The sequence below is a fragment of the Drosophila teissieri genome, chromosome 3L, assembly GCF_016746235.2.
Source record: "Drosophila teissieri strain GT53w chromosome 3L, Prin_Dtei_1.1, whole genome shotgun sequence".
Classification (NCBI taxonomy): domain Eukaryota; kingdom Metazoa; phylum Arthropoda; class Insecta; order Diptera; family Drosophilidae; genus Drosophila; species Drosophila teissieri.
Window position 1 is genome coordinate 1,216,539 of NC_053031.1, and position 24,183 is coordinate 1,240,721.

Consider the following 24,183-nt stretch of genomic DNA (forward strand, 5'->3'; position numbering starts at 1 on the left):
CAGAATTTTATTGAAATTCGGCAATCCACTTGAAAGTGTCTCTTGAGCAAAAAAGGCAATAATATATGCGGCGAAAATAAACATTTTGAAAACAAACAAAGACAAAAGCATCGGTTGTCCGTAAAATTAGCTAGTCGCTTTTCGCAACTCTTTTCCAAAAGAAAGTAAACTCGCGGCGACGCCTGTCAGCGGGTCAAAGTCAAATAATAACCTCACCTAGGCACATTCATTATAAATCCATTGGGCTTGGACTTGGCTTTTCGACTTCGTCCCAAACCAGAAAAACTGGTGTCTCTTGAGTGCAGAACGCGACTTTGACAACTTGAAATTTAAACGCAAAAGGCCCAAAGCTAAACTTCCGTCTTGTGTACTTCAAAAAACCAACTACAAAGCTTCAAAAACAATAATGTTGTACCGCTTATAGAAATTACTGATAGCCTGAGGTGTCCACGAAACAAATATTGTGCACACGTTTTGCAATTATTCAACGATTGGAATCGCAGTGCCTTGGGGTGTAATTCGGATGATCAGCTGAGAGAAAGTGATCCTTGATTCATCTTCACTTTAAATTAGTTACAGCCATTGAAAAACGAATTTAAAACTCACAAATTACTGCGCTTCGTTGCGAGAAGAACCTTTTTCAATCTGCGATAGCAGACCAATTAAAACCCTTAAATTTATCAACGAAGAAAAATCCCCGAGCTGCTTATCAACTTATTACGTACTTGCCAATTGTTTGAATAAGTTTTCTTTTTTGTTAATCATGCGCATGTATAGACCATGTCTAAACTGATCTAATCTGCTGTCTCTCTGGACTTTTGAATCTGCTTTCCCTAAGACAATGATATATTTGGCCACGGCAGTTTGATATCACTCAACATCGATCTAATCTGGAGATTCGATGTGTTCCTTAGGATTACCGAAGACATTGCTCTCTGGGTGGTGATATATTATATCATTATATCTTAACCAATGCGTTCAGATATTTCTTCGTCTTGGGAAGCTAACAGTTCTAAGCGTTTCCAATGGCTGCGAGATTCTTTGGCTGTTGTCTTTCTCCACACGCTTTCTAAATGGGAGAAAATCGAAGAAAGAGCAGCAGCTTCCCTTCCATTCGCCTTTCCACAGGCCGATGACTTTGGGTTGAGCCGGTCAATGAATTCTTAATGTGGCCTAGCGCAGTGGGCAATAAATTACACAAGTAGCCAGGTCTCGCCGGTCTCTCACTCTGGTGATAAACGTACTTCAGCTGGGCACCTGGGCAACTCAGCTTCTTAGAACGGGAACGAGCACCCAGAGATTGGCCAAAGGAAGTGGCAGAGTGGAAACGCACAGACAAAGACCCTCTGGCGAGCGGGGTTGTGGAGTTGTGGGATTGTGGGATTGATCACCTGAGGAACAGGCTAAGACAAAGCAGGAAACCAAAGACCGGAAAATTATACTCATGCCATTCCTGGCTTCCTCCGGTGGTGGATGGCGTGGCCATAGAAAAGGAATGGGAAAGGGGACCACCAGAAGGCCCCTGCTGAAGAGTGTTTCCTATAATCTGAGCACATTAGCACAAGTCGGCCTGGAAGTGCATAAGTAATAGGTAATTGCCCCGAGGTTGAGGTTCGCCGCCCTCTGGAGCGACATTGCGTGGGTCAGGCTAAAACAATTGCTGGAAGTCGCTCTAGCGTTAAGTTATGATGGTCCACAGATAACCACACCGACTCACCGCAATGGCAGGAGAATGGGGTTTACACTTGGTTTGTGGCCCATCTAATTGGTCTGGGGAGCGTAGTGGATGGCAGACAGAAGGAACCTGGAGGAGGGCTGCTTGGGAAACGGGTTACTGGAGAACGCAACTGCCAGATTTTATGAAATATCTTTGGGAAGTGCGAGCTTCTGTTGTGGGATCTTCCTAAGGAGATAGAGGTTAGTTCTGTCTTAAAAAATCAAAATATTACGAATTGCAAGTAAGCGGAATATCATCAAGTTATTGCATTAGGTCAGAAAAACCCCCTTACAAATCTGCGCCGTATTAAGCGATAGCAAAGAGTCGAAAATCTTGAAACGGACTCCCGAAAGCCCATCGAATTTGGCAATTCATGTGATTTCCATTTCGATAAGCCGCGTAATTAAATTATCAATGCTGCCCCTCCAGCCGACATATCTTCACACAATTTTCCACTTGGCATGTGGACATGGGGACATGGAACCGATGCCACAAATGGGGCAAATCGCGTGGTCCGATAGCGGATATCTCTGGCCACCGGCGGGGATTCACTTTTATCAGCGCACGAGTTCCTCGAGGCACTGAATCCAACATGGCCGAAACATGGCGCAGAAGTCAAAGTCTCATCGCCATCGTCGCAGTTGAGTTTTCCATTTAGCGGAGTCAACAGCGTGTGGACGTGACTGCTTGAGTGCTCTGAGTTTCTGAGTTTCTAAGTTCCTGAGTTTCTAAGTTCTGGATGGAGTATTTAAGCCGGGATGGAGTATCTGGTTACCAGGCATGTGACAATCTTCCCAGTGGACGAGGTGAGTCTGCTGCGGATGCGCAGGCCCGGGCTGAACTTGCACAATCCCGAAATGATCGCATTACTCTTTTCCGCCCGGTTAAGTTAACATGATCTTCGGGGCCTCATTGTCAATGGCAGGCCAACTGCGACACTACTTGGCCCGGTCGCTGGCTTGAGCCACTTTCGGCATCAATTACCAGTCACCAGCTTGGCTCACAAATTATAAACATTTCCCCCCAAACAACAGGCCCCCAAAAACGCAACTGTGTCAAAAGGCAAGCTCCAGAGACTGCGATATAGTTTCAACGAAACATAAACCCTAATTATATTATTTGACAGCTGGGGCCTGTTGATACATAACCCCGGGCGGCCAACGAGTCGCAGTGAAAACTGTAATGAGCGTTGGAAAATCTTTTCCCAAAAACAAAACCCGCCGAAGAAAACCATTTTAATTTAGAGTCAAGCGCGAAGCCGTCAAGCATGACAGTCGCCAGTAGTACACTGGAAACAAAATGTGCCTTACTCTACAGGAAATTCAGGCTTCATTTTTGAGTAGAAAAGCAAGACGAAATACAAGAAGTTTAAGTCAGTCGGATTAAATGCAGATTTATCAGCAGAGATTTAAGCTTTTGTTGAGCAACTTTAGCCTTGGGTCAGTTGGGATTTAAACATAATTGGTTATGCCCACTTTCTAATATTTAGAAAAGGCATTTCGCGGAGTGCACTATCCAGTCGACAATCAAAAGATGACAAAAGTCGGAGATGGGCGATGGGCGATGCGATCTCGAACCGTAGCTCAGGGAGCTGACAGCTCTGGGAAATCTGGATGGAATCGCTGTGGAGAGATCTCTGACAGCTGAAAAGTGGCCACATTTCTCCCGGGGATTGTCGGTTGCTAAATTCTGCTAATGGTTTTATCTCTGGGTGAGTGTGGGTAAATTTCAGCCAAAGACAAATGGCACAGCACAGAAGAAATGGAACTGCCATGAGAACTTTTGCATTTCCAGCTGTCAGCGGTGACTTAATCTCTGGCATCATCGTCAGCGAACGAGTGCCACACCAGCGCAAACCCACATCCGATGCCAAAAAGACTGGCTTTCAGATCTTGGCCACATATTATATGCCGAGTGTTGTTTTGCCACGGACTTGTGTAACAATTTGGCGAGGTGTCGGCTCAGCGCGAGAAGAGAAACTTTCCCATTTCCACGGAATCTTCTTAGCTTCATGAGCTGTCCGAAATGGTGTTTCTGGCCGAGAACCCGCCTTGATTGGGAAAGTCCAAGTATGTGCTATCTGCGCTGTGTCCAATCCGCGGAATGTCATTCCAGCGACACCCTTGAGAATAGCGCTACAAATTAACACATTAGGCTATGGGCTGGCTGCAACTCGTGTTGTTGTCGTTGCCTTTTGCCATCTGGCCAGGCCTAAACGAGCCCCAAATGGCAAAGTTGATCTGCGGCGATTAGCCGCAAATGGCAATCCCATAGACCTACATCGTGTCCACGTCCCCGCTCTGCCGTAGATGCAACTGAATCGAAATGGCTGTCGATCTGCGCCAAAGTCCGTTGGCACTCGCCACCAGAGACACAATCGGAGTTTTCATCGCTGCAAACATGATAGATAAACGGCGCGATAACGGCGACTTTTCATACGTAATTTGTTTTATGCCTGGAAATTAAATTAACTTGTTTGCCAGCCATTTGCCATCTTTCTGGCCAAGACTCCGCTCCGCTTTGCGGCCGTAATGTCTAATAGATTTCAGTCGCTTTGGCCAGGCCAACTGTCATAATGACTCTGTTATGTGTGGGCCATTATATAAAATTTCACTTTTCGCCGCTCGTCGGGCCAAAAAGGCTCTACTATTTTCATTTCCATTGGCGACAGTTTTGCAATGGCTGAAAGATCACGAGCCAATTGCACTCGAGAAATATGAGTCTTAAAATGCACGAACATCGAAAAAGTCAAAGGCGAGCTATAACTTTTTGAACTTATCCGGTTTATATGTCTTCAGCTCACTTTAGACGATACATTTTAAACCTCCTTTGGAGAATACTTTGATTTGGTAGCCACACTTCGCATCCAGCAGTAAGTCCCGACTAGAAGCAACTGTTGATCGAGGGCAGGGATCCGCTGCAGTACTTCCAGGTGGACCAAGCCGTCCATCCCTGCTGGCGCTGAATCTTCTGGGCGCACCTCACGGAGTTGGTGATGTCGTCGGTCAACAGGGCATTGCAGCTCAATCCGCACTCGTTGTAGGAGAAGCGACCGTCGGCGGGCTTGCACCAGTACTTGTTGTTGATCTGGAAGATGCCGTAGTCATTGGATCCGTTGGAGTTGGCCGGACCAACGACGCCGGTGCGGTAGGAGCTCTCGTGCTGGGCGATGCAGGTCCACTTGGCCAGCTGGTCGCGGGGAACGCCCAGGTTGGACAACTCCCTGGCCAGGGAACACCTATCCATCGTTCGGGCCTGGGTGGCGACAGCCGCCAGAGCCAGGGCACAAATCACAAGGAAAGCTTTCATCTTACTGAGGCAACTGGTATTCGATGAGCAGTCGCGAAATATTTATAGCCTCGAAGAGCATTCAAGTGGTCGCAGTTGAGTCAACAGTGTAGAATCAGCAATCAGTACTGTTTACCCGTCATTAGGGGGCAAATAAGGTGGCTTTCCCATAAGAAGGCGGTAGTTAAGTTCACTCTTCCGTTGAGTTAAATGTTCCACAAACTACAAATTCAGATGGTCCAAAAATGTATCAGATCTCGCGTAAGTTTTGCATAAGATAATTTACTTAATAAGTACTTTGCTAGTTGAAAAGCTAAGTTCTTATCTGTAGAATATATTTCTTAGCCTATCATTTGTTTACTATCCAAGTCGCTAGAAGTCCTCCTACCATCATTCAAATCGAGTACGGCACTTGAAGTACCCCCGAAAGTGCGGAAGTGTTTAGCCCCCAGATACGGCGGTTTCTTCACACTCGAGCAGACAATCTACGCACTGAATACATCGAAGTGAAGTGTATATCAGCGTTGTGCGTATGAGATACAGTCGGGCAAAGTCGGTGGAAGTCTGTCTACCAGCAGCTATTCGGAATATTTATCTCTAATAGAGTAGGCATTGCATTGCATTGTCTTGGCCATTTCGCGGTGGGTCCCTGCTCACGCAACTCGGGTGGGGTTGCATGTGGGGGCTAATTATTCAACGTTATTCATTGTGCGGCATTCGAGCCATTCGAGTCTGCAAGCTGCACTGCATGACTACGACTACGGCTGTGGATTTGGCTGCGAATTTCGCTGTGGTAGTGGCTCTTTCTCTGGCCCAGACGAATTCCCATCCCGTCTTTTGCACGGCCCAAGTTTAATGTCCGACTTGGCAGTGGTTTAATGGCGAAACAGCTCCACTTGACTGCAGCTATTAGCCCCCGGTCGTGGTCTGGTTTATGGCCGGCCGAAAGTGTGATTAATCATCTGGATTACCACTTGGGCGGTGCTCCAGAGCTGCTCCATCTTTTTCGGCTACTCGAACTCAATGGGCCCTTGGCGGCTCAATGAGCCAGCCCCTTCTAAGCCAATTCAGCCAGCCAATTCAGCGTCATTGTTGATATAACAGCAATTATGCTAATCAGTTGGAAGGCGCGTCGAGGTCTCTACTCTACCTTTCTCCTACATTCAATGAACTTCACTCACAATCCAAACGATGACGAAATGACGAAACCAGGTGAGCACCTGGCTTTCAAGGCTGTTGATAATACCTAATCAGTCGAAAGCTCTGTGAACCCAATTTGGATTGGGGAAGCCTAAAACTATGCAGCAGGTAAAACCCCCAGCTGCAGGGTTCTTTTGTATTCTTTGAGATGGAGCCCCTTGATGTACCCGTCCTGCTGATAAGGTTGTTTTGCTCCTCAATGAAATATTTAAATCAGCCTACCTTAATTATATTGCTATCTTCAAGTGCTTCAAGCTAAACGACTGATAAGCCGGCGTCTAGTGGGTGTGCAATTTTGCATAAATAGCCATGTTAGAAGTTCTAGCAAGCCTATGACTCCTGATTAGCCCAAAACTATGCAAAACTATTTTTAGCAGCGGCCTTTTTGTGTTTATTGAGATTAAACCTTTTGATGTACCCATTTCACTGATAGCATACTTTGTTTTATTTTTCCTTGTCTGGACTCTCAATTATTCAAATCTATAAACCTGCGGTTTTTAATTATATTTCTATCTCTGAGTGTTCAGAATCTGATCTTCAGAACTCAAGGGCTGATAGGCCAAGGAATGTTGGAGGAACGATTTTCCATAAATACCCCAGCTAGGAGCTCAGTTATTCAGACAGTTTTGTTTAACCCAATCAACATGAAGGCTTTCTTTGCTCTGGTGCTTCTGGCCATCGCCGCCTCTTCCCAGGCAGGTCGCACCCTCGACCGCTGCTCCTTGGCCCGTGAGATGGCCAACCTGGGAGTCCCTCGTGACCAGCTGGACAAGTGGACCTGCATTGCCCAGCACGAGAGCGACTACCGCACCTGGGTGGTGGGACCTGCCAACTCCGACGGCTCCAACGACTACGGCATCTTCCAGATCAACGATCTGTACTGGTGCCAGGCCGATGGACGCTTCTCCTACAACGAGTGCGGTCTCAGCTGCAATGCCCTGTTGACCGACGACATCACCAACTCCGTCCGTTGTGCCCAGAAGGTGCTTAGTCAGCAGGGATGGTCCGCCTGGGCCGTGTGGCACTACTGCAGCGGATGGTTGCCGTCCATCGATGAGTGCTTCTAATCCGATTTTGAATAGAATAAAATGATTGCATAACACCAGCATCTGCTCTTTGAAGTACACACTTTTTTGAAGTTATATACTTCTGCTTAGGTTATCATGGGCAGACTAGTACGCATAAGTTGGGTAATTCATATATCCTTAGTGCGATTACCAGTAGTATTACTTATACTCCAAGCACAGTAAAACCCGCAATCTTGAAATATCGGTGATTTTACATTATGGAAATATTTAACTCCCAAGCCACCAGATCATTAAGTAATAACGATGCCCGCTTTCGACAACTCTTCCTACCTGCGATTTCGATTTCTTGGTAGAGGCACTCTGAATTGGCGAAATGAGGCTCATTTCTAATGGGGCATGGGACTCCACATTCTTGTAACCAACTAATCACAGTTTGCGGTCGTGCTCCGAGAATCGAAGATTCCCTCAGGCGCCTCACAGTCTTCATTAATTCGGAGGTGTGCAGCTGCTACCGTTGCTCGCCAGCTCGCAAGTCTTATACAGAGGGTCTTATACAACAGTCTAGGGAGCTCTCTCTCTCTCTCTCTCTGCACGATCTTTACTTCGGCTATCCAGCTATCACTTCGGCTTGAAGCTCGTCTTGGGTTCAGGCCAGGGTTTCCACTTCGGATTAGTTGGTGCGTGACTTTTGTTCAAGGCGGACGTGTAGAGCGCAAGAGCGAACGTGAATCTCGGCTTTGGTTGGCAATTGGGCGAGCGATGGCTTAGCTAGATGTTCCAGAGGTCTAGCCAAGTTCAATCGACAGATCGGGGGCATCCTGTGATCCCCAGCGGCAGTGAACCTTAATTCCATTCCCAGCTGCAATAGCTCTCGAACGTTGAGTGTCACTGACGATTACGCGATATGAGTTCTCCTATTGTGTATTCTCGGAAGAAACGAGTTTGATTGGATAGAAAAGTGCGCTATTGGCCCCGGTCCCCAACCTACTATCTCTCCCTACCCACCGCCCCCCCGCCGCACCTCACGCGGCTCTTCTCTTCGCGGCTAACAGCATCGCGAGTGGAGTGCATTCTGCTGCTAACGGTAAAACGAGTACTGGACCCGGCTAGAAGAACTGGCCCCAACTGGCCTATTGCAGCATCTACCATAATAATAAGAGTGGTTCTTGCTCCGCGCTAATCTCCTCAATTTATGCCTCTGCCGATGACGACGCCAAGTGCAACGCGGCTCCATTGGTGGTAGTAGAATGCAAGTAGTGGATAGTAGATGCTAGCCATCGAATTTGTGTTTGAGAACGTTCTGCTGTGGCCCAATTCGGAATCGTGTCAATTCGCTGTAGCTGTAGCTTGAGCTGGAACCACAATTTGGAGCAGGAACCGAGGAACCGAGGAATTGAGGAACCCGGCGGGAATAGGCGAAATAGGTAAGCCAGTTTTCACCCAACTAAGCCAGAGGGTCAGGCTTTCGTTGGCCACTCGCTCGGAGAGACCCACTTGGTCAAGATCCAGATGGGATCTTGGGATCTGCTCTTTCGGCTCTTTCGGCCTCATGCACACGGGCTTATGCTAATGGGCTCCGACTTTCTTTTAACTGCTGCCCAAATCTAGATACGTATGCAAATCCCCATGTGGGCAGTTCTGACATTGAACTGTGACGCCCACGCCAGCAACTTGGATAGAAACTCTCGGGTATTCCGAGTAAAAGAACCCATAGAAAAATAGAAGTCGTTAAGAGCGGTGCGTGTGCGTTATAAAAGTATGAAAACAAATTACGTTTAACTGTTAACTGTACTCATGGAAATTGAAGTGAAAATTGAATTGGCAGCGGCACGAGACTTCAAAGTCTGTGGAGCAGCCCCAATCCGAGTAACAATGCCACTTTGTCCAGATGCGAGCAGACAAAGAAGAGGCCACAAAGAAACCAGATTGTAAATAAATAAATAACAGTCATAGTAGGGGCCCAAAATAACTGAAAAAACTGAAACTCAGAAACTAAAAAAAAACTGAGAAATGAAAAAGCGACTGTGTGCCGAACTACAGAAAAATCTGTTCCGGTCTGATTTAACAATTGTTAAACAGCTTATGCATTGGCCACGCTCTGGAGTCCGAGGGGAGGAGTAGGAGGAGTGGGGGAGAAGGAGGAGTAGGTGGCTAATGGCTACACGCAACCCAGTGAGTGGCCAACTTACTTTCAGCCTTACTCTTTACCCGAAAAAGAAATTTCTTTCTTCTTTCTTCACGCGATTTTGCGGTGGCATGGCCATTCTTTTTGGCACCTCCTTATGGACTTACGACTTATACACTTATGGACTTATAGACTTAGTCTTCCTTCTTTCAAAACTGCATCGCAGCCACATTAGTCACTCCATCAGCAGATGTTGGACACCTTGACGGGCCGTGGCAAATGAAGCAATTGTTGGCTGGTACTGGGACTGGTACTGTAACTGGGATTGGTATTGGTATTGGGTAACCGCACTGGGGCAATAATGGCATGGAGGGGCCCTGAGCTTCGGGCCGAGCTGCTGGGCCCAGACTAATTGAAGCCAATGGGCCACCACCGAGCCGAGGGGCTGAAGGGCCATAATTGAGATCAAAAGGGCAATTGGCCAGGCAAACAGTCCTCGGTATCGCCAATTCGCTTCCACCAATTTGCATCCATGCAGAGCAGGTGGACTCGAAGCTCGGAAGACGTCAACACAACTGCGAGGGGATTCACCGTCGAGTTTCCGCAAGACTTCATTCATATTATCGAATTCCCCACTCGAATTATCAATGGAATTATCAGTATGGTCTGATTCCCAAGCGATTCTGTGCGACACGTCCAGATTACCCGCGCCCATCAATTGAAAATACTCATCAGATAACACTACGGCTTGATAATTTTCCGGCTATAAAAGCGCCCTGTCCACAGGGATCCCACATCAGTTCCAATTCGAATCATGAAGGCTTTCATCGTTCTGCTTGCCCTGGCCTGTGCCGCCCCAGCTTTCGCCCGCACCATGGACCGCTGCTCCCTGGCCCGCGAAATGTCCAACCTGGGCGTTCCCCGCGACCAGCTGGAATAGTGGACCTGCATCGCCGAGCACGAGTCCTCGTACCGCACCGGAGTGGTGGGTCCCGAGAACTACAACGGCTCCAACGACTACGGCATCTTCCAGATCAACGACTACTACTGGTGCTCTCCTCCCAGCGGTCGCTTCTCCTACAACGAGTGCGGCCTGAGCTGCAATGCCCTGTTGACCGACGACATCACCAACTCCGTCCGTTGTGCCCAGAAGGTGCTTAGTCAGCAGGGATGGTCCGCCTGGGCCGTGTGGCACTACTGCAGCGGATGGTTGCCGTCCATCGATGAGTGCTTCTAATCCGATTTTGACCCTGAATAAAATGAGTTCACAATGATATATGCTAACTCGATAGTCTCTCAACTGGCAGGAAACCCACTTTTATCAGAAATTATATCCATAGTTCCTCGATCAGTGTTCAATGCCAGGAGATCCTGACCCTGGCCAAGTGCTTCAAACCAAATTACTCGGTTCCATCTTGGAGTAAATACAATCGGTTGGACAGCTATTGCGGCTAATGGAGAGCACTCTTCGAAGCCATTAGCCCGGGGCGCCATTTCACGGCTTATCAATTCCAGTTCCAGTTTCGTGGAGTAGTTTTCAATTTCTGTCTCACAAATTGATTTATGCAAATTTCAGAGCACGAACCCCGCCTCCTTGTTTCTGTTTTGACTGATCTTTCAACACGGTTCGCAGCTGCCGTTGTCGAGTTTTAAGTTTTAAGTTTTGAGTTTTGAGTTTCTCCTGTCTGCAGCCAGTGGCTGCTGACATTGATCGAAGTGTTTTTGTTTCTGTGCGAGCTGCTGTGGGAACCTCATCCACCAGATGCCTGGTGCTAGATGCCCCAGTCAATCAGCCAGTCTCTGCATTGGAAGTCGATTGGAAGTCGGAGCTGCGTGAGGGGCACAGGCACAAGCGCACCTGACGAAAGACGAAAGAATCATATTGGTTTCCACTCCCCGGCATAGCTGGGCATCGGAGGTACGTGACTGATGGGCCGATTGATACCGGCTGAGGTAACCCACCTGAGTGGCACGTCATAACCACCCGAACACAATGGCATATGCCACATTTGCATAGCCACATGTGAACCGTTAACCTCTGATTGTGGTTCAACGGTACTCGAGCCTCGAGAGAGGGAGCTGCCAGTCAAGATGGTTGCGTCTGCTCCATGTGGCTAGTGAAAGTGTCTTTATTTCTAGCATATTTGAATGCAAATGCTCATTTCATTTTGTCCACGCATTGAAGGCAGAAACTGAAAACAAATCAGCGACTGTCACAGATCAAAATTCGACTCGATCGGATCGCTTAGTGGCTGGCAAACAAGACCTGCCTGCTTCCCACTTGCGAGACTGGGTGTCGATCTGGGTGTCGTTGACAGCGGATATCTGCAAAGGCACCTGTCCAGACAGCACGAAACCACAGCACCACAGCACCACATCACCACAGCACCACCTCAGCCCCAAGTCCAACTGCAGATAAGCCTCGGCTCAAAATGTTCAATAAACTTAACGGCTTGTTTTTCCGGTGCGTTACGTGGTGGCGACCCAACTCCAGCTCCAACTCCAACTCCAGCTACCAACTCCCAACAGCCAACCTCACAACCACTTTTTAAATATGCAAATTCAAGTTCTCCCATGTCAAGCACGTACATTAATTGACTCCACCCGATTGGTTTTCCCCTTCCAATTAACGCAGCGACAGCTCGACACTGCAGCGACACCATCCGCAACCCCGTCACCCGGCACAGCTCCACCTCCAGATGGCTCCCAGTGTGTGCGAGATGGCCGGCCAGGGTCAAAGTGGTCCGGTGCCCCCGCAGAAAGCAGGCGGATCCAACAGCTCGGGCACGAACAAGTGCGGTGCCAGCAGCCTCAATGGCTCCCTGGCCTCCTACAAGATTGGCGGCTCCGAACAGAGTTGGCCCCAGGCCCCAGTTTACAGCAAGGTGAGTGGGTTGCTTACCCATACTACAGTATCCAATTGGTCACCACATATATATTCTATACAACTTAGGAAAATCAACGTCCACCTGTCTACAATCCCGAGGACTACGTGCACTCGCTGAGAAAGTTCATCAAGGCCAGCGGTTCGGCCAAGAAGCTATCCATATATGATGTGTGCACGGGTCCAACTCCGAAGGAAGAGGCCTCCAGATCAGCCACCTTACCGGCCAAGCACTCGGAGTACAAGTGAGGACTGGAGTGCATGTTCCTGATATATGTCATCCATTTTGTTTCCGCCAACAGATCTCCCATTCCTGCTCCACCAGAAAACGACAGAGAGATGTCCCTGCGTCAGTTTGGCTCCATCACCGATTTGTTGACCAAGTTGCGAGCTGATCTGCGAGTGTCCTTTCCCAGGTGAGATCAATTAATTGTTTTAGGTATTTTTTGCTCAAGATTTCCCTTCCAGCTTCGTTCAGGAGTTCGTGGGCACTCCAGCGGATGGTATCAGCCACTTGCTGGAAGTGCTGCGCGCCATTCAAATGGCCCAGGCCAGCAACGCCCCTGCTCCAATGCCAGGAGCCTCCAGTTCCCTGGCCATGACCAGGAATCCCCAAAGCTATCAGCGCCGTGCTCTGCTGGACGAACTGTCTTGCCTGTGAGTTGGAACTCTCGAAGTGCCAAAGTCGAAAGTGACTAATCCTTTAACCACTTTCAGGCAATGTCTGAGCATCTGTTGTTCGCGATCTCTGGATGCCATAGCCCGTTTGGGAAACACACCCGTGGGTCTCATGCCACTGGCTTCTTCGGCCACGGGCCAGGGCATCCGAGCTCGCATCCTGGCGCTCCAGTTGCTAGCCTCCGCCTGCGATCGCCAGCCCTTCGGCAGCGGCAGTGGTGGTCAGAAGATAGCCTCTGCAGGGCACACAGCCGTTTCGGATGCCATGTCCACGCTGCGATTGAGATGCAGTGAACCAGTTCGCTTCCGCTTGCTGGTCGGCATCCTCAACAGCGGCGGTGGCTCCGGCGAACTGCAGTGCGCGGGTGTTAAGTAAGCGAATCATTGCAGAAATGGTTATAGGATTACTAAGTTTTTAATCTTCCTTAGGTTTCTCAACACATTCATTGAGAGCGCCGTAAGCATTCAGCAGCGTCTGTACATCCAGGCTGAGCTCTTCCAGGCAGGACTGGATGCCAGCACCCTGGCTCGCACCATCTCCTCCTCTTCGCCCTGGCTGGATGCTCTGAAGATCGAGGTGAAGCGCTTCAACGAGCTCCACATCGACGTGGACCAGATGATAACCCGGGCCAGGGATGCGGAGCGGGTGCGCAGCCAAATGGTGATCCTGGAGCGAAGGGTTCAGATTCTGCACGAGGAGAAGGCCGTGCTCACGTCCATGGAGCGGCGCCTCCAAGAGCGTTGTGCCGAACTGCAGCGTGAGATCTTCCGGCTGCAGGGCACGCAGCAGCAGTCCAAATTCAAGCCCGTGGAGTCCTCCCATCAGCCAGTGGCGCTTCCGCGCCAGGTGCCGCCACCCAAGAAGAACAAGCAGAACAGTTCGGAGCACGAGGACGAGGGCATCAGCAGTTCGGAGACGGGTGCATCCTTGAGTCCAGTGCCCATCTTGGTCCTCCCCTCCAAGGCGAAGACATCGCGAAAGGTGGTCGAGGAGGATGAGGACGACGCGGCAACCATTGAGGATGTCATCGAGGAGCTGGACAACATTGTCAGTGAGGCCGAGAAGCAGATCAGCAGCCAGACGAGCAGTGTTTCCCGCTCGAAGATGCGCCACCATCGTCCCGTCGAGAAGGACATTGTGCCGGTCAACATAGTACCACAGCCGCCCAGAAAATCCCGGTCCCTGGCACATCTGGTGCCCCGCACCGACTGCTCCGATCAGGAGGGATCGGATTATGGCATGGTGGTACACCAACCAGGAGATCCCGATGCCGCCGAGCGACTGGCGGCCATGCAGAGCTTCTTCGACGAGGTGGACTACGATGCTCCAGAGACGGATCAGCCCGCTGCCTACCAAATGGAATCACCCACGCCGGACATGCCAGAGGCGAATGCCACTGCCACGGCGTACAATGCGAGCACAAATCGGGAGCTGCTGGACGTGATCATGAATGCGCGGCATGACGAACACGATCCCACAATGCAGGCCCTGCGCAAAAGTGTCCAGGACGCAGCGCCCGTGACGATTCCCCATCACCCGGTGAAGGTCAAGGCCCCAGCACCACCGCCTCCGACTCCGCCAGCCCAGCAGTTTAACGGGGTCTTCTTCATGACCGGCATGAACACACCTCAGAAGTACCCCAAGCCGGACATCTCGGCTGCCCTGCAGGCCCGAAGAGTCACCAAGAACGTGGAGCGTCTGGAGGCGGCCTTCGCCTCCGCGCATCCGGAAGCCCTCAACGAAGCAGCCATCGGCAGGGAGAAGTCGCGCAGCAATCAGCAGATATACTTCACCAGTAACCTGGCGATGAGGATGCACGATCACACTGGCTTTGCCAATCCCGGCGGTGGCCAGATTCAGGGTCCCACCCACCGCACTCGATCCCACACCCAGGGTTCCATGTCAAAGGTCACGGATCTGCCGTCCGGCCTCTACTAAGCGATACTCCAAACTAGATGCTCTTTAAGATTCTCCAGCTCCTGTGCAATAGCAACCCACTCCTAGGTTACAACAGCCCATTAGATCAGATCAGCGTATTTATAGAACACCTAATGGTGTTTCATGCATTACAATAAACACGTTTCTTATGCAACATCTCGAGATAAGTGCAGCCCAGACTAGGTTAGTTACGGTGGCAGCTTCAACCGGGTATCTAGCCAGTAAGACCTAGTACGTAGTTCATGTCTAGCCTAATTGATTACATTTCATTGAATAAAGTTTTTAAACTAAAGTACTCCCTTGTTTTTGGCCACTGGATTTTTGGAACAGCCATTTCTGTTCAGTGAATAAATCGGTATATCAAATACTTAAGAGCCAAGGTATTACGATTTCTTGCCTGCTAATCGCTAGTCAGATTAGTCGGATCTTATCGCACTTCGCTTTGAATATTTGGAGTGTTGACCAGTTGGAAGTGCATTTGGTTAGTCTGCAACTGATAGCGCTGCCAAAATGAGTGGAAGTGCTCCTAATCCCATAAGACCGCTGCCGCCGGGCCTGCAAAAAGTGGCCATCGAGGAGCTGAACGAGGTGCCGAGTCGAGTGGAATCGGACATTGCCGCTCTCAAGGAATGGCTACAGAAGCAGCCCCATCTCTGCGCCTGTCACGAGGATCAGTTCCTGCTCAGCTTCCTGAGGGGATCGAAGTTTAGTCTGGAGAAAGCCAAGCAGAAGGTTGATCGATTCTACAGCTTGCAGGGGGTTATCCCAGAGATTTTCAACGATCAGCGACTGGTGGACAATGCCCAGGTGCTGGAGATTATTCGACTGGGGTATGTGAATACACTTTCATGTCCCTAAACTTCAAATATTTATATGGCTATCCCTGCAGAGTGATCTTGCGCATTCCCCTGGGTAAGGAGGATACTGGTCCAGCTGTGACCATAATTCGAGCTGGCTCCTACGACATCAGCAAGTTCAAGTTCCAGGACATCATACGCGTGGGCTCCATGTTTGGCGAGATCATGATGCTGGAGGATGACAATGCCTCCGTCAGCGGCTACCTGGAGATCATGGACATGAGTGGAGTGACGGGTGCCAATCTGTTTGCCCTCCAACCCCAGCTCCTCAGCAAGTTCTCGGCCTATGCGGACGAGGCTATGCCAACGCGCCAGAAGGGAATCCACTTCATCAACGTGCCCAAGGCATTCGAGACGGGTTTCAAGTCACTGCTTGGATGGTTTCCGGGCAAAATCAAGGAGAGGGTAGGACACTGCCAGAACCCTAAGAATATCTTGACAACTCCTTTCCTTGTAGGTTTCCGTGAGCTCCGATCCGGATGCCATTTTCGAGCGAGTTCCTAAGCACTATCTTCCAATAGAGTACGGTGGTTCAAAGGGAACCATGAAGGACATCACCACGCAGATGGAGGCGAAGCTCTGTAGCTATAGGAGCTACTTTGAGGATTGCCAGCATTTCGGAACCAACGACAAGTTGCGCGAGGAAGCCGCAGTGCTGAACCCAGAAGAGAGTCACTTCGGCCTGGATGGCTCTTTCCGCCAGCTGGTCATCGACTGAATCGGTTATAAGTCGTGTACTCTTACCTGGGCCATAAACCTAAACCCCAAATAAATGCTTTCGATAAGCTCTGCCTTTCTCCTTGGCGACTACTTCAATGGGCGGTTATCAGCTTTTGGTCGATAGCTTATCGATTTCAGCTTGAATTGCAAATAGACAGGGTGAAAAATCAACATTCGTTCATCGACCGCCAAGAAACGAACACCAAGATGCCGTCCATCCGACCCCTGAGCCCCGAGCTCCAGAAGACCGCCATTGAGAAGCTGAACGAGGTGCCCAACAAGTTGGACGATGACATTGCCGCTCTGAGAGATTGGATTAAGCAGCAACCGCACTTGAAAGCCCGCACAGATGATCAGTTCCTGGTGAACTTCCTGCGCGGCTGCAAGTTCAGTTTGGAAAGGACCAAGGCCAAGATCGACAGGTTCTACACACTGCGGACCAAGTACCCCGACTTTTACTTGGGTCACAATGTGGATGTAGACAAGGCACTGGAGATATTTCGATTGGGGTGAGTAGCAAAGACACAAATCCAAACGATGTATTTTCCAACCCACTACCCTCTTTTCCCAGCACCATCGTGATTCTGCCACGTCCTCTAAACGATAATGGCCCACGTCTGGCTCTACTTCGCTTAGCCAGCTACGATCCAAGCAAGTACACCTTTCAGCAGGTGAATCTAGCCGGTGGACTCATGCAGCAGATCATGCTCGATGAGGATGATGAGGCCATTGTGAATGGGTTGATAACCATTCTGGATATGTCCAATGTCACCACCGGGCACTTCCTGCAGATGACGCCGTCTTTCGCCAAGAAGATGACCGTCTTCCAGGAAGAGGCCCTGCCCCTTCGCCCACAGGGAATCCATTTCATCAACACGCCCAGTGGATTTGACACCATCTTCAACATGATCAAGCCCATGATGTCCAAGAAGCAACAGGGACGCGTAAGTAACCCACTGTCCAAAACAAAGTTGGCCAATATTTGAAGAACTCTTCCGCCACCAGCTCTACGTTCATGGAACCAAATGGGAAGCCCTCTACAATCAGATTCCCAAGAAGTATTTGCCCGTGGAGTACGGAGGGGAGAACGGATCCATTCCGGAGCTGCTGCAGCAGTGGGAGCAGCGTATTCTGGCCTACCGCAATTACTGGGAGGAGGAGAAGAACTACGGCACCGATGAAAGCCTCCGGGTGGGTCAGCCCGTGGACTTCGAGAGTCTCTTTGGATTGCAGGGCTCCTTCCGGCAATTGAATGTGGACTAAAGTGTGCGTCCCTTCGCCAAATTGCTAAAAATAGTCTTAGCCGTAGCTCTTATCTTAGGTAACAGAGGTAAAGGTTGTACATGAGTTTAACGTGAATCTAATCGATTTTGATAAGCATAGCGATAAGAGCATAAAAGCAAACTAAAGCTTAACACAGCCTGCAATAAAGGTAGTTAATTTTGCATTCAATTACACAGCATTTCAATTTAAAAATTTTAGATAAAAGCGGGCAGTTATCAAGTGTATGCTTGGCTTATCAGATAGACAACCTGTGCCAGCAGATTAATTGATTCCTTCAAACTGAGAGACGCCATAATCAAAACACCAAATGGGATGAGTGAGAGAGAGCCAAACAATACACAACAAACGAAAGCCAGAGAAAAGCCGAAAATAAAAGTTTTCCAAAACTATATATCTACGGAAGACAAGAGAACTTCGCGTTAGACCAAAAATAACCCGATTTCCCGAGAGATCCGTGGAGAGTCCACCCGTAGCTGCGATCCGCAGTAAGAACTTGTGGGTCGTACGGATCGGTGCTTCTTTTCTCTGTGCGGATCCAATCGGCGTCGGATTGTTGGGCAGACGGGAGAGAGTGCGGGGGAATATACAGCATGGAAATTAAGTTGGAAAACTGAAAAGTTTTCCCCAGTGCGAATCAGAAGGCGACCAGCGATCAGCGTTCAGCGATCGGTAATCATCATTAACAGCAGTCCAATGCTCAATCCCGATGGGCCCATAATTTACCAGCGCTAATTGCCCACATGAAATCGAAGTTCATAATTGCTCGGACATGTTATGTAGTCCGCGTCTATAAGCATCTAAGCAAGCGGAATCCGCAGAGTTCTCGACAGGCGTGGCAGGCACGAGATTTGACGATGAGATGAATGCCCCCGCCGGGTGTACCCGGTGTACCGGGTGGCGGTACCCAAAATAGTCTCATGGAGCCAAGTCGAGTCGAGTCTTTCGGTGGCTTCCGCACCCGATCCCCTTGGCTCTTCGGCCTTGCCCCAGCAACCCAAATAAATAAATATTTGGACAAATAAACATGTGTGCCACAGAGCGTTGTCTAGTTTACCTGTTGGCTTCCCAGTAATTGCTCCTTTTGAGATTACCGTCGATTAGCAAATCGAACTCGATAGAAGGCATGTTTGTTTGAAGGCATAATTTAAAACATTATGGCATTCAGCATTTGGAAATAAACTCAAGAGTATTTACTTTAAAATACCCCTTAAAAGATGCTTAGAAGCGGGTCTAATATACCATATTGCTCAACCACAATTTCTGAGGGTATTCGCTACGGCGACCTCCAAACATTTGCGTCCCATCCTTTATTTAGTTTCTTTTGCCTTTCATAATTTACAGCCAGCCGAGCGGTAAATTAGCCAAAAGGAAGACGGCCAGAGGAGGGCGACCATGTCGGGTAGGCGGGCCCAATCTCTGCCGGCGCACATGGTGGAGCCAGCGAAGCCGCAGCGCGGACGCTGTGTGGCTGCCATCTGCTTCTCGTGGAAGGTGCTCACCTGCATTGTGTCCCATGTGCTGCTCGTGCTCCTCGTGGTTTCCTATTGCGTGGGCGGTGCCTACCTCTTCCAGCACCTCGAACGACCCCACGAACTGGAGGTGAGTGGGTGCTTTTGTTTGGAAGCCTCAAATTCTAGATATCCGTAAACAGGTGAAGCGTGGCATACAGAATCTGCGCGTTAATCTCACGGAGAATATCTGGCTTCTGTCGGACGATGCAGTGGTGCTGAGGGAAAGCGATTGGATGGCTAATGTCAGCAAGCACCTGGCCAGCTTTGAGAAGCAAATCCTTACGGCCATCAAGGCCGACGGCTGGGATGGCGACGAGGATCTGCGCAAGTCGCAGTGGACCTTTGCTGGCTCCCTGTTCTACTCCATCATTGTGATTACGACCATAGGTGAGTAAAGCTCTTCAAAGTGTTGATTCAGTAAACTTGGGAATTTATTTGCTTAATCTATGCGTAAACTATGCCTACAGTAAGGTGACTACTTACAACTCAGCCTAAGAGAGAATGAAACAGTGATTCGTAGGAAAGTAATCGCTTCTGTTCCATATCTTTAACATAACTTCTTCCACTTCGAAAACGTGAAGTTCTAGACCTTCTTACTGAGCTTATCATTCACTTTTCTGGGTGACACTGCCACACTCTTGGCGTTCTTACCCTCGGCCACAGCTGGCGATTTCTCATCGTAGCCGATGCCTCCGCCTCCCAGAGGTGGAAAACTGCCGCCGTACCCAAGTCCACCGTTGCCAACTCCCAGTTGACCTAGGCCCAATCCTCCTGCCAGGCCATAGCCCTCGGTGTACTGCGGTCCGCCAAACTGTTGGTTTCCGGGGTACTGTCCCAATCCTGGGAACTGGGCACCTGCGCCTGCGAACTGATTACCACCGAAGTCGCCGCCCGGATAGGATCCATAAGGGTACTGTCCATTGCTAGGAAACTGGTTAAGGCCAAGTCCATTGTTGGGGAAGTTGTTAAAACCCCCGCCCACGTTGGCTCCGGGGAACCCGGCTCCGGGAAGTCCCTGACCCACTCCTCCGTATCCGCCTGGATATCCACCAATGCCGTTTTGAGCGCCAGAGAATCCGCCGTAGCCGGGCTGATAAGGATTAGGGTACAGCTGCGGTCTCCCTATGATTCCAGTGGGTCCTCCAGGTCCCACCAGCACACCGGGGTTTCCGCTATATCCTCCAAGTCCTCCGAACTGTCCGGCATTGGGCTGACCACCATATGGATTATACTGACGGGTGCCTACGTTGGGAGTGTCCGATGACCTGGTGGGCTCCACATCGGCGTAATCCTCTATCTCATCATTCTCCGGTTCGCCGGGAAAAGGTCTGCGAGTCGTGGGCTCCCGCCTCAGCTTTTCGTCGTACGCGTTCCTAATGGGCGAACTGCGATCGATGTCCCGAAAGGAGCGCTCCCTACGATTGTAGGATCTCCAGACCCACTGGTCCCGATCTCCGTCCGAAGACTTGGCCGCCACTAATCCAAGAAGGCATAGGGCGATGATGAGGCAATAGCTTGGCATGACTGGTACGCTTTGTTCGCTCACACACTGACCCGTATTTTGCGTTTGGTCGCGGCAAGCTCCCGCAACAGAATAGTTCAGAAATGTGGCCGGCACACACCACTTATATAACCGCACCCGAGAACCGAAAACCAAAAAACAAATACACAAGCGGCAGAGACATCAGCGGCGATGACGACGCACAAACCCAGTCAAGCGACGAGGGCAGCCGCAGGTGGGGATTCGGAATCGGCGACTGCCCGACCAATGAATCAACGATCGTGCCAGACAGAAATCTTCGGAGACTCGCAGATCTTGGGTCCACGTATCGTTGATTCACCTGAAGCGCGACCAGACCGCGATCCGCCCAGGAACCAGTGAGGCAAGCGGATGAATCGGACAATTGCTTGTGTCCACTCAGCGATCACGTTGAAATCGCATAAATCACGGTAATTGACCACTGATCGACCCAAAAGCTTATTCCTGCGAATTACCATGATTGGGCTTGGGAATGCTCCATGCACATTCTCGTACTCCCTTTGCAGGGCGGGAGTAGCAAGTCAAAGACTCAGCTCGGACACAGTTAGGTGAGCAGGCAGCACGTGGGTGACCTCTAAAAATGGGTTCATTTGGGTGGCGATGGCTTTCAAAGGGAGCGAGGGTGTGTGGAGCGTGTCAAATGAAACCAAAAGTGGAATTGCTGCCATCCAATTGTCTGTGGCCAAAACAACAGCAAGGTCAAACGCCACTGACCGATCGTGATTATCTTTTCTGACGTTTCAGATTTAGATTTTAACGATGGGAATTTTTGATTATTAGTATACCCTAACAGAGGGGCTTGGTGAACCAGAAGAAAAGTGGTGCAAGGAAGGTTTTAAATCGCTAGCTATCGAAGATTTTACAAAGATCACAAGAATTGTCGCATCTCTCCTACATAGAAAGTAGAAAGAAACATGTTCCACTTTTAGCCACTTAGAGCATTCAACTCTTCGGCTTTCGAGCATAAGTATTCCGAATAAAGTAATTTATTAGCTCTAGCTCTTGATGAGGAGAGCTTAGTTGTTCCGCTTTTCGTGTGCACATTTCCCCGATATGGATTTATGGCTAGCACACAAATGGGTTTACTGACCCACGCCCATCAGAAAGAACTCCGCGAAGAGGGGCAGAATGCTATCTACGAATTTGCACACTTCCGTAAAGGCCAAAAGCGGCAGACTTGAAATACCATGTTAGCAATTGTTGGCCGATTGCTATTGCCAAGCGATAATGGGCTTGGCTTGTACAGAAAGAAGTACAGATGGCTTGCGCCTTAGCGGGTCTTAGACTCATTAGCATTTCAAGAACTTTGCGGTCACAAGGTTGAAGGTGAAGCGCAGAGCATGACTCAAAATCAAACTTACCTTTCTGTGAAAGAGTAATTTAGTATTCCTTGTCATTCTCTGGACAGGCTATGGCCACATCTCGCCGCGCACGGATTGGGGCAAGGTGACAACGATTTTCTACGCCATTGTGGGCATTCCGCTGATGCTCATCTGCCTGTCCAACATTGGCGATGTCATGGCCACATCATTCCGGTGAGTTGACATCGATGAGCTGACAACCAAATGCGTTTGTTTTTAAATATTTCCTAATATATATATTTATGATCCTCACCCATAGGTTTCTGTACTGGAGAATTTGCTGCTATGTGTGCACCCGCACGGCCAAACGCCCGAGGAATGCCCGATCCCGGCAGAGATCGATGCGTTCGCAGCGCCATGCCCGCTCCCAGCCGCCTCCCTCGATCCGGCGCTCCATGAAGATGACCCAGCGGTCTGGGAATGACTCGGGCCTGGGTCCTTCTATGGGCCATGCCTATTCAGATCCCGACCTGCGCATGGGCAGGGGCTACGACGACCGGGAGTTCGGCCATCGGAGCAGTGGAGGTGGACGAAATCGGCGTCAGCAGCAGCAGCATCAGCATTCACATCACGATCCTCGCCAGCGGCACACCATTTACGGAGATGGGTACGAAACGCAGACCCTGAACCGATCCCACCGCTACAGTAGTCGGCAGAGACAACGGGATCGGATAAGGGACAGGCACACCGTGGAACGGGAGCGCTATTCCCGATCCCACTTGGATGCTGGATCCATTGAGGACTTCAGTGACATGCAACCTCAAGCCAAAAGAGCCGCCAGTGTGCGTTCGGTTCGATCGCCCCACAATCAGGAACCTTCGAAAGCGTCCAGAGAACTGCATCGTCTGCACTCGGCTCCTGGGAGAAGTAGGGCCAAGTCCGTGGATCCCAGACACGTTTCTTCACACTACGAGGACGTCGACGAGGACGTGGTGAGGAAAACGCCCATTATACCAAATAAGTATGCTCTAGATGACTTCGGAGGCAACAGAAGACAAGCAGCACCAAGGAGTCAATCCATGCCAAGATCTGCACACCAAAGGCAGCGCCACAAGGACAGAGAACGGGAGCGATCGCCCCAACCGCCACCGCAGAGTTCCTATCGCCAACATCACGATAGAAGAGCTGGAAGCCTGGGCAGGCAGTCCTCTCGCTATGGCAACCATCTCGAACTACCCGACTATGATGCTCCACCGCCGGGACGCGATCATCGACGGGACAGGCGTGGCCACTCGCAAGGCCGCTACGAGGACTACGTGGAAGAGAGCTTTGATGAGGGATCGCTTTACGGAGATAATAACTACGAGGATTATCCGCCTGAGCGCCACCGCTCCAGGAGTCGAGAAGCAAAAAGAAATCGCCGAAGAGAACGGGCCGAGCGTTTGCCCCCTTCCCCGAGAATAATGTCACCAATGGGCTTTCCGGTCCAGCGGCAAATCCGTCGGCGTCCCAGCTACGATTACGACGACGATGACTCCATGTACGGAGATGATTATGGGGACTATGGAGACCTACTGCCCAAGGATCGACCCGTTCCCATTTGGTTATGCGTCTTTTTGGTAGTCAGCTACATCCTGGGCGGAGCTGCTCTTTTTGCGTACTGGGAGAGCTGGTCCTTCTTGGATTCCGCCTACTTTTGCTTCATCACTCTGACCACAATTGGTGAGTGTTAATTCCTTATCCGTATTCCACGCTCTTTCATCTGTTGTTTCCTTACAGGATTTGGTGACTTTGTCCCCGCTAAAGGAGTCAAGGATGAGTCGCAGCAGTCCATTGCCTATTGCTCGCTGTACCTTCTTTTCGGCATTGCCTTGTTGGCCATGAGTTTCAACCTGGTCCAGGAGGAGTTCATTGCCAATGTCAAGGAGGTAGCCCGCCGCCTGGGCATTCTTAAAGATGACGACGACGAGCAGGATGAGGATTAGTAATAGATAGATAGGTAGTTATTGACATATGTTTTTTTCTTAACATTTTGGGAAGGATAAACTAATTATAAGCGTAATTAACGTTCCTGTCAAAAGGAACGCACTTTAAAAGATGGCTATTTAATA

At 49.9% G+C, this 24,183-nt stretch overlaps 7 protein-coding genes and 1 pseudogene across 9 annotated transcripts in view; 6 read left to right on the top strand and 2 right to left on the bottom strand.

Moving 5' to 3' along the window:
• Nucleotides 1-15,151, top strand: part of LOC122618342 — a 31,052-nt gene extending 15,901 nt beyond the window's left edge. For 2 of the 3 annotated variants that reach the window (XM_043794734.1, XM_043794733.1), the window contains 6 exons: nt 11,994-12,243; nt 12,312-12,487; nt 12,545-12,658; nt 12,711-12,899; nt 12,960-13,292; nt 13,350-15,151. In XM_043794734.1, the coding sequence (XP_043650669.1) occupies nt 11,994-12,243; nt 12,312-12,487; nt 12,545-12,658; nt 12,711-12,899; nt 12,960-13,292; nt 13,350-14,859 (2,572 nt within the window). In that variant the 3' untranslated portion in view covers nt 14,860-15,151. Of the gene's footprint in view, nt 1-8,526; nt 8,658-11,993; nt 12,244-12,311; nt 12,488-12,544; nt 12,659-12,710; nt 12,900-12,959; nt 13,293-13,349 lie in introns of those variants that run through there. The other variant, XM_043794735.1, reaches the window with a different exon arrangement.
• Nucleotides 4,480-5,031, bottom strand: LOC122618349 (lysozyme P). Its single transcript, XM_043794744.1, has one exon. The coding sequence runs from the start codon at nt 5,024-5,026 to the stop codon at nt 4,601-4,603; it is 426 nt and encodes a 141-aa protein (XP_043650679.1). The 5' UTR covers nt 5,027-5,031; the 3' UTR covers nt 4,480-4,600.
• LOC122618347 (lysozyme S) lies at nt 6,815-7,277 on the top strand. Its single transcript, XM_043794742.1, has one exon. The coding sequence runs from the start codon at nt 6,850-6,852 to the stop codon at nt 7,270-7,272; it is 423 nt and encodes a 140-aa protein (XP_043650677.1). The 5' UTR covers nt 6,815-6,849; the 3' UTR covers nt 7,273-7,277.
• LOC122618351 lies at nt 10,158-10,634 on the top strand (annotated as a pseudogene).
• A 218-nt stretch (nt 15,152-15,369) lies between the features above and the next one.
• LOC122618346 (alpha-tocopherol transfer protein) lies at nt 15,370-16,434 on the top strand. The gene is made up of 3 exons (XM_043794741.1): nt 15,370-15,689; nt 15,749-16,121; nt 16,174-16,434. Exons 1-3 carry the CDS (start codon nt 15,370-15,372, stop codon nt 16,432-16,434), a joined length of 954 nt encoding a protein of 317 aa, XP_043650676.1.
• Nucleotides 16,435-16,616: 182 nt separating this feature from the next.
• Nucleotides 16,617-17,888, top strand: LOC122618356 (alpha-tocopherol transfer protein). The gene is made up of 3 exons (XM_043794749.1): nt 16,617-16,945; nt 17,008-17,380; nt 17,442-17,888. The coding sequence occupies exons 1-3, from the start codon at nt 16,644-16,646 to the stop codon at nt 17,697-17,699; spliced, it is 933 nt and encodes a 310-aa protein (XP_043650684.1). The 5' UTR covers nt 16,617-16,643; the 3' UTR covers nt 17,700-17,888.
• A 391-nt stretch (nt 17,889-18,279) lies between these two features.
• LOC122615518 lies at nt 18,280-24,113 on the top strand. The gene is made up of 6 exons (XM_043790457.1): nt 18,280-18,389; nt 19,062-19,319; nt 19,372-19,618; nt 22,180-22,306; nt 22,392-23,794; nt 23,852-24,113. Exons 2-6 carry the CDS (start codon nt 19,113-19,115, stop codon nt 24,055-24,057), a joined length of 2,190 nt encoding a protein of 729 aa, XP_043646392.1. The 5' UTR covers nt 18,280-18,389; nt 19,062-19,112; the 3' UTR covers nt 24,058-24,113.
• On the bottom strand, nt 19,716-20,779 carry LOC122615520 (glycine-rich cell wall structural protein 1.8). Its single transcript, XM_043790460.1, has one exon. The coding sequence runs from the start codon at nt 20,751-20,753 to the stop codon at nt 19,815-19,817; it is 939 nt and encodes a 312-aa protein (XP_043646395.1). The 5' UTR covers nt 20,754-20,779; the 3' UTR covers nt 19,716-19,814.
• Nucleotides 24,114-24,183: the final 70 nt, after the last annotated feature.

Bases quoted from the DNA above. Each gene is read 5' to 3' on its own strand.
- LOC122615520 (XM_043790460.1), bottom strand. From the start codon at position 20,753: ATGCCAAGCTATTGCCTCATCATCGCCCTATGCCTTCTTGGATTAGTG.
- LOC122618356 (XM_043794749.1), top strand. From the start codon at position 16,644: ATGCCGTCCATCCGACCCCTGAGCCCCGAGCTCCAGAAGACCGCCATT. The intron at 16,946-17,007 runs GTGAGTAGCAAA...CTCTTTTCCCAG, and splicing joins CTGGAGATATTTCGATTGGG to CACCATCGTGATTCTGCCAC. The intron at 17,381-17,441 runs GTAAGTAACCCA...TTCCGCCACCAG, and splicing joins CCAAGAAGCAACAGGGACGC to CTCTACGTTCATGGAACCAA.
- LOC122618347 (XM_043794742.1), top strand. From the start codon at position 6,850: ATGAAGGCTTTCTTTGCTCTGGTGCTTCTGGCCATCGCCGCCTCTTCC.
- LOC122618349 (XM_043794744.1), bottom strand. From the start codon at position 5,026: ATGAAAGCTTTCCTTGTGATTTGTGCCCTGGCTCTGGCGGCTGTCGCC.
- LOC122618346 (XM_043794741.1), top strand. From the start codon at position 15,370: ATGAGTGGAAGTGCTCCTAATCCCATAAGACCGCTGCCGCCGGGCCTG. The intron at 15,690-15,748 runs GTATGTGAATAC...CTATCCCTGCAG, and splicing joins CTGGAGATTATTCGACTGGG to AGTGATCTTGCGCATTCCCC. The intron at 16,122-16,173 runs GTAGGACACTGC...CTTTCCTTGTAG, and splicing joins CGGGCAAAATCAAGGAGAGG to GTTTCCGTGAGCTCCGATCC.
- LOC122615518 (XM_043790457.1), top strand. From the start codon at position 19,113: ATGTCGGGTAGGCGGGCCCAATCTCTGCCGGCGCACATGGTGGAGCCA. The intron at 19,619-22,179 runs GTGAGTAAAGCT...TTCTCTGGACAG, and splicing joins CATTGTGATTACGACCATAG to GCTATGGCCACATCTCGCCG. The intron at 22,307-22,391 runs GTGAGTTGACAT...CCTCACCCATAG, and splicing joins GTCATGGCCACATCATTCCG to GTTTCTGTACTGGAGAATTT.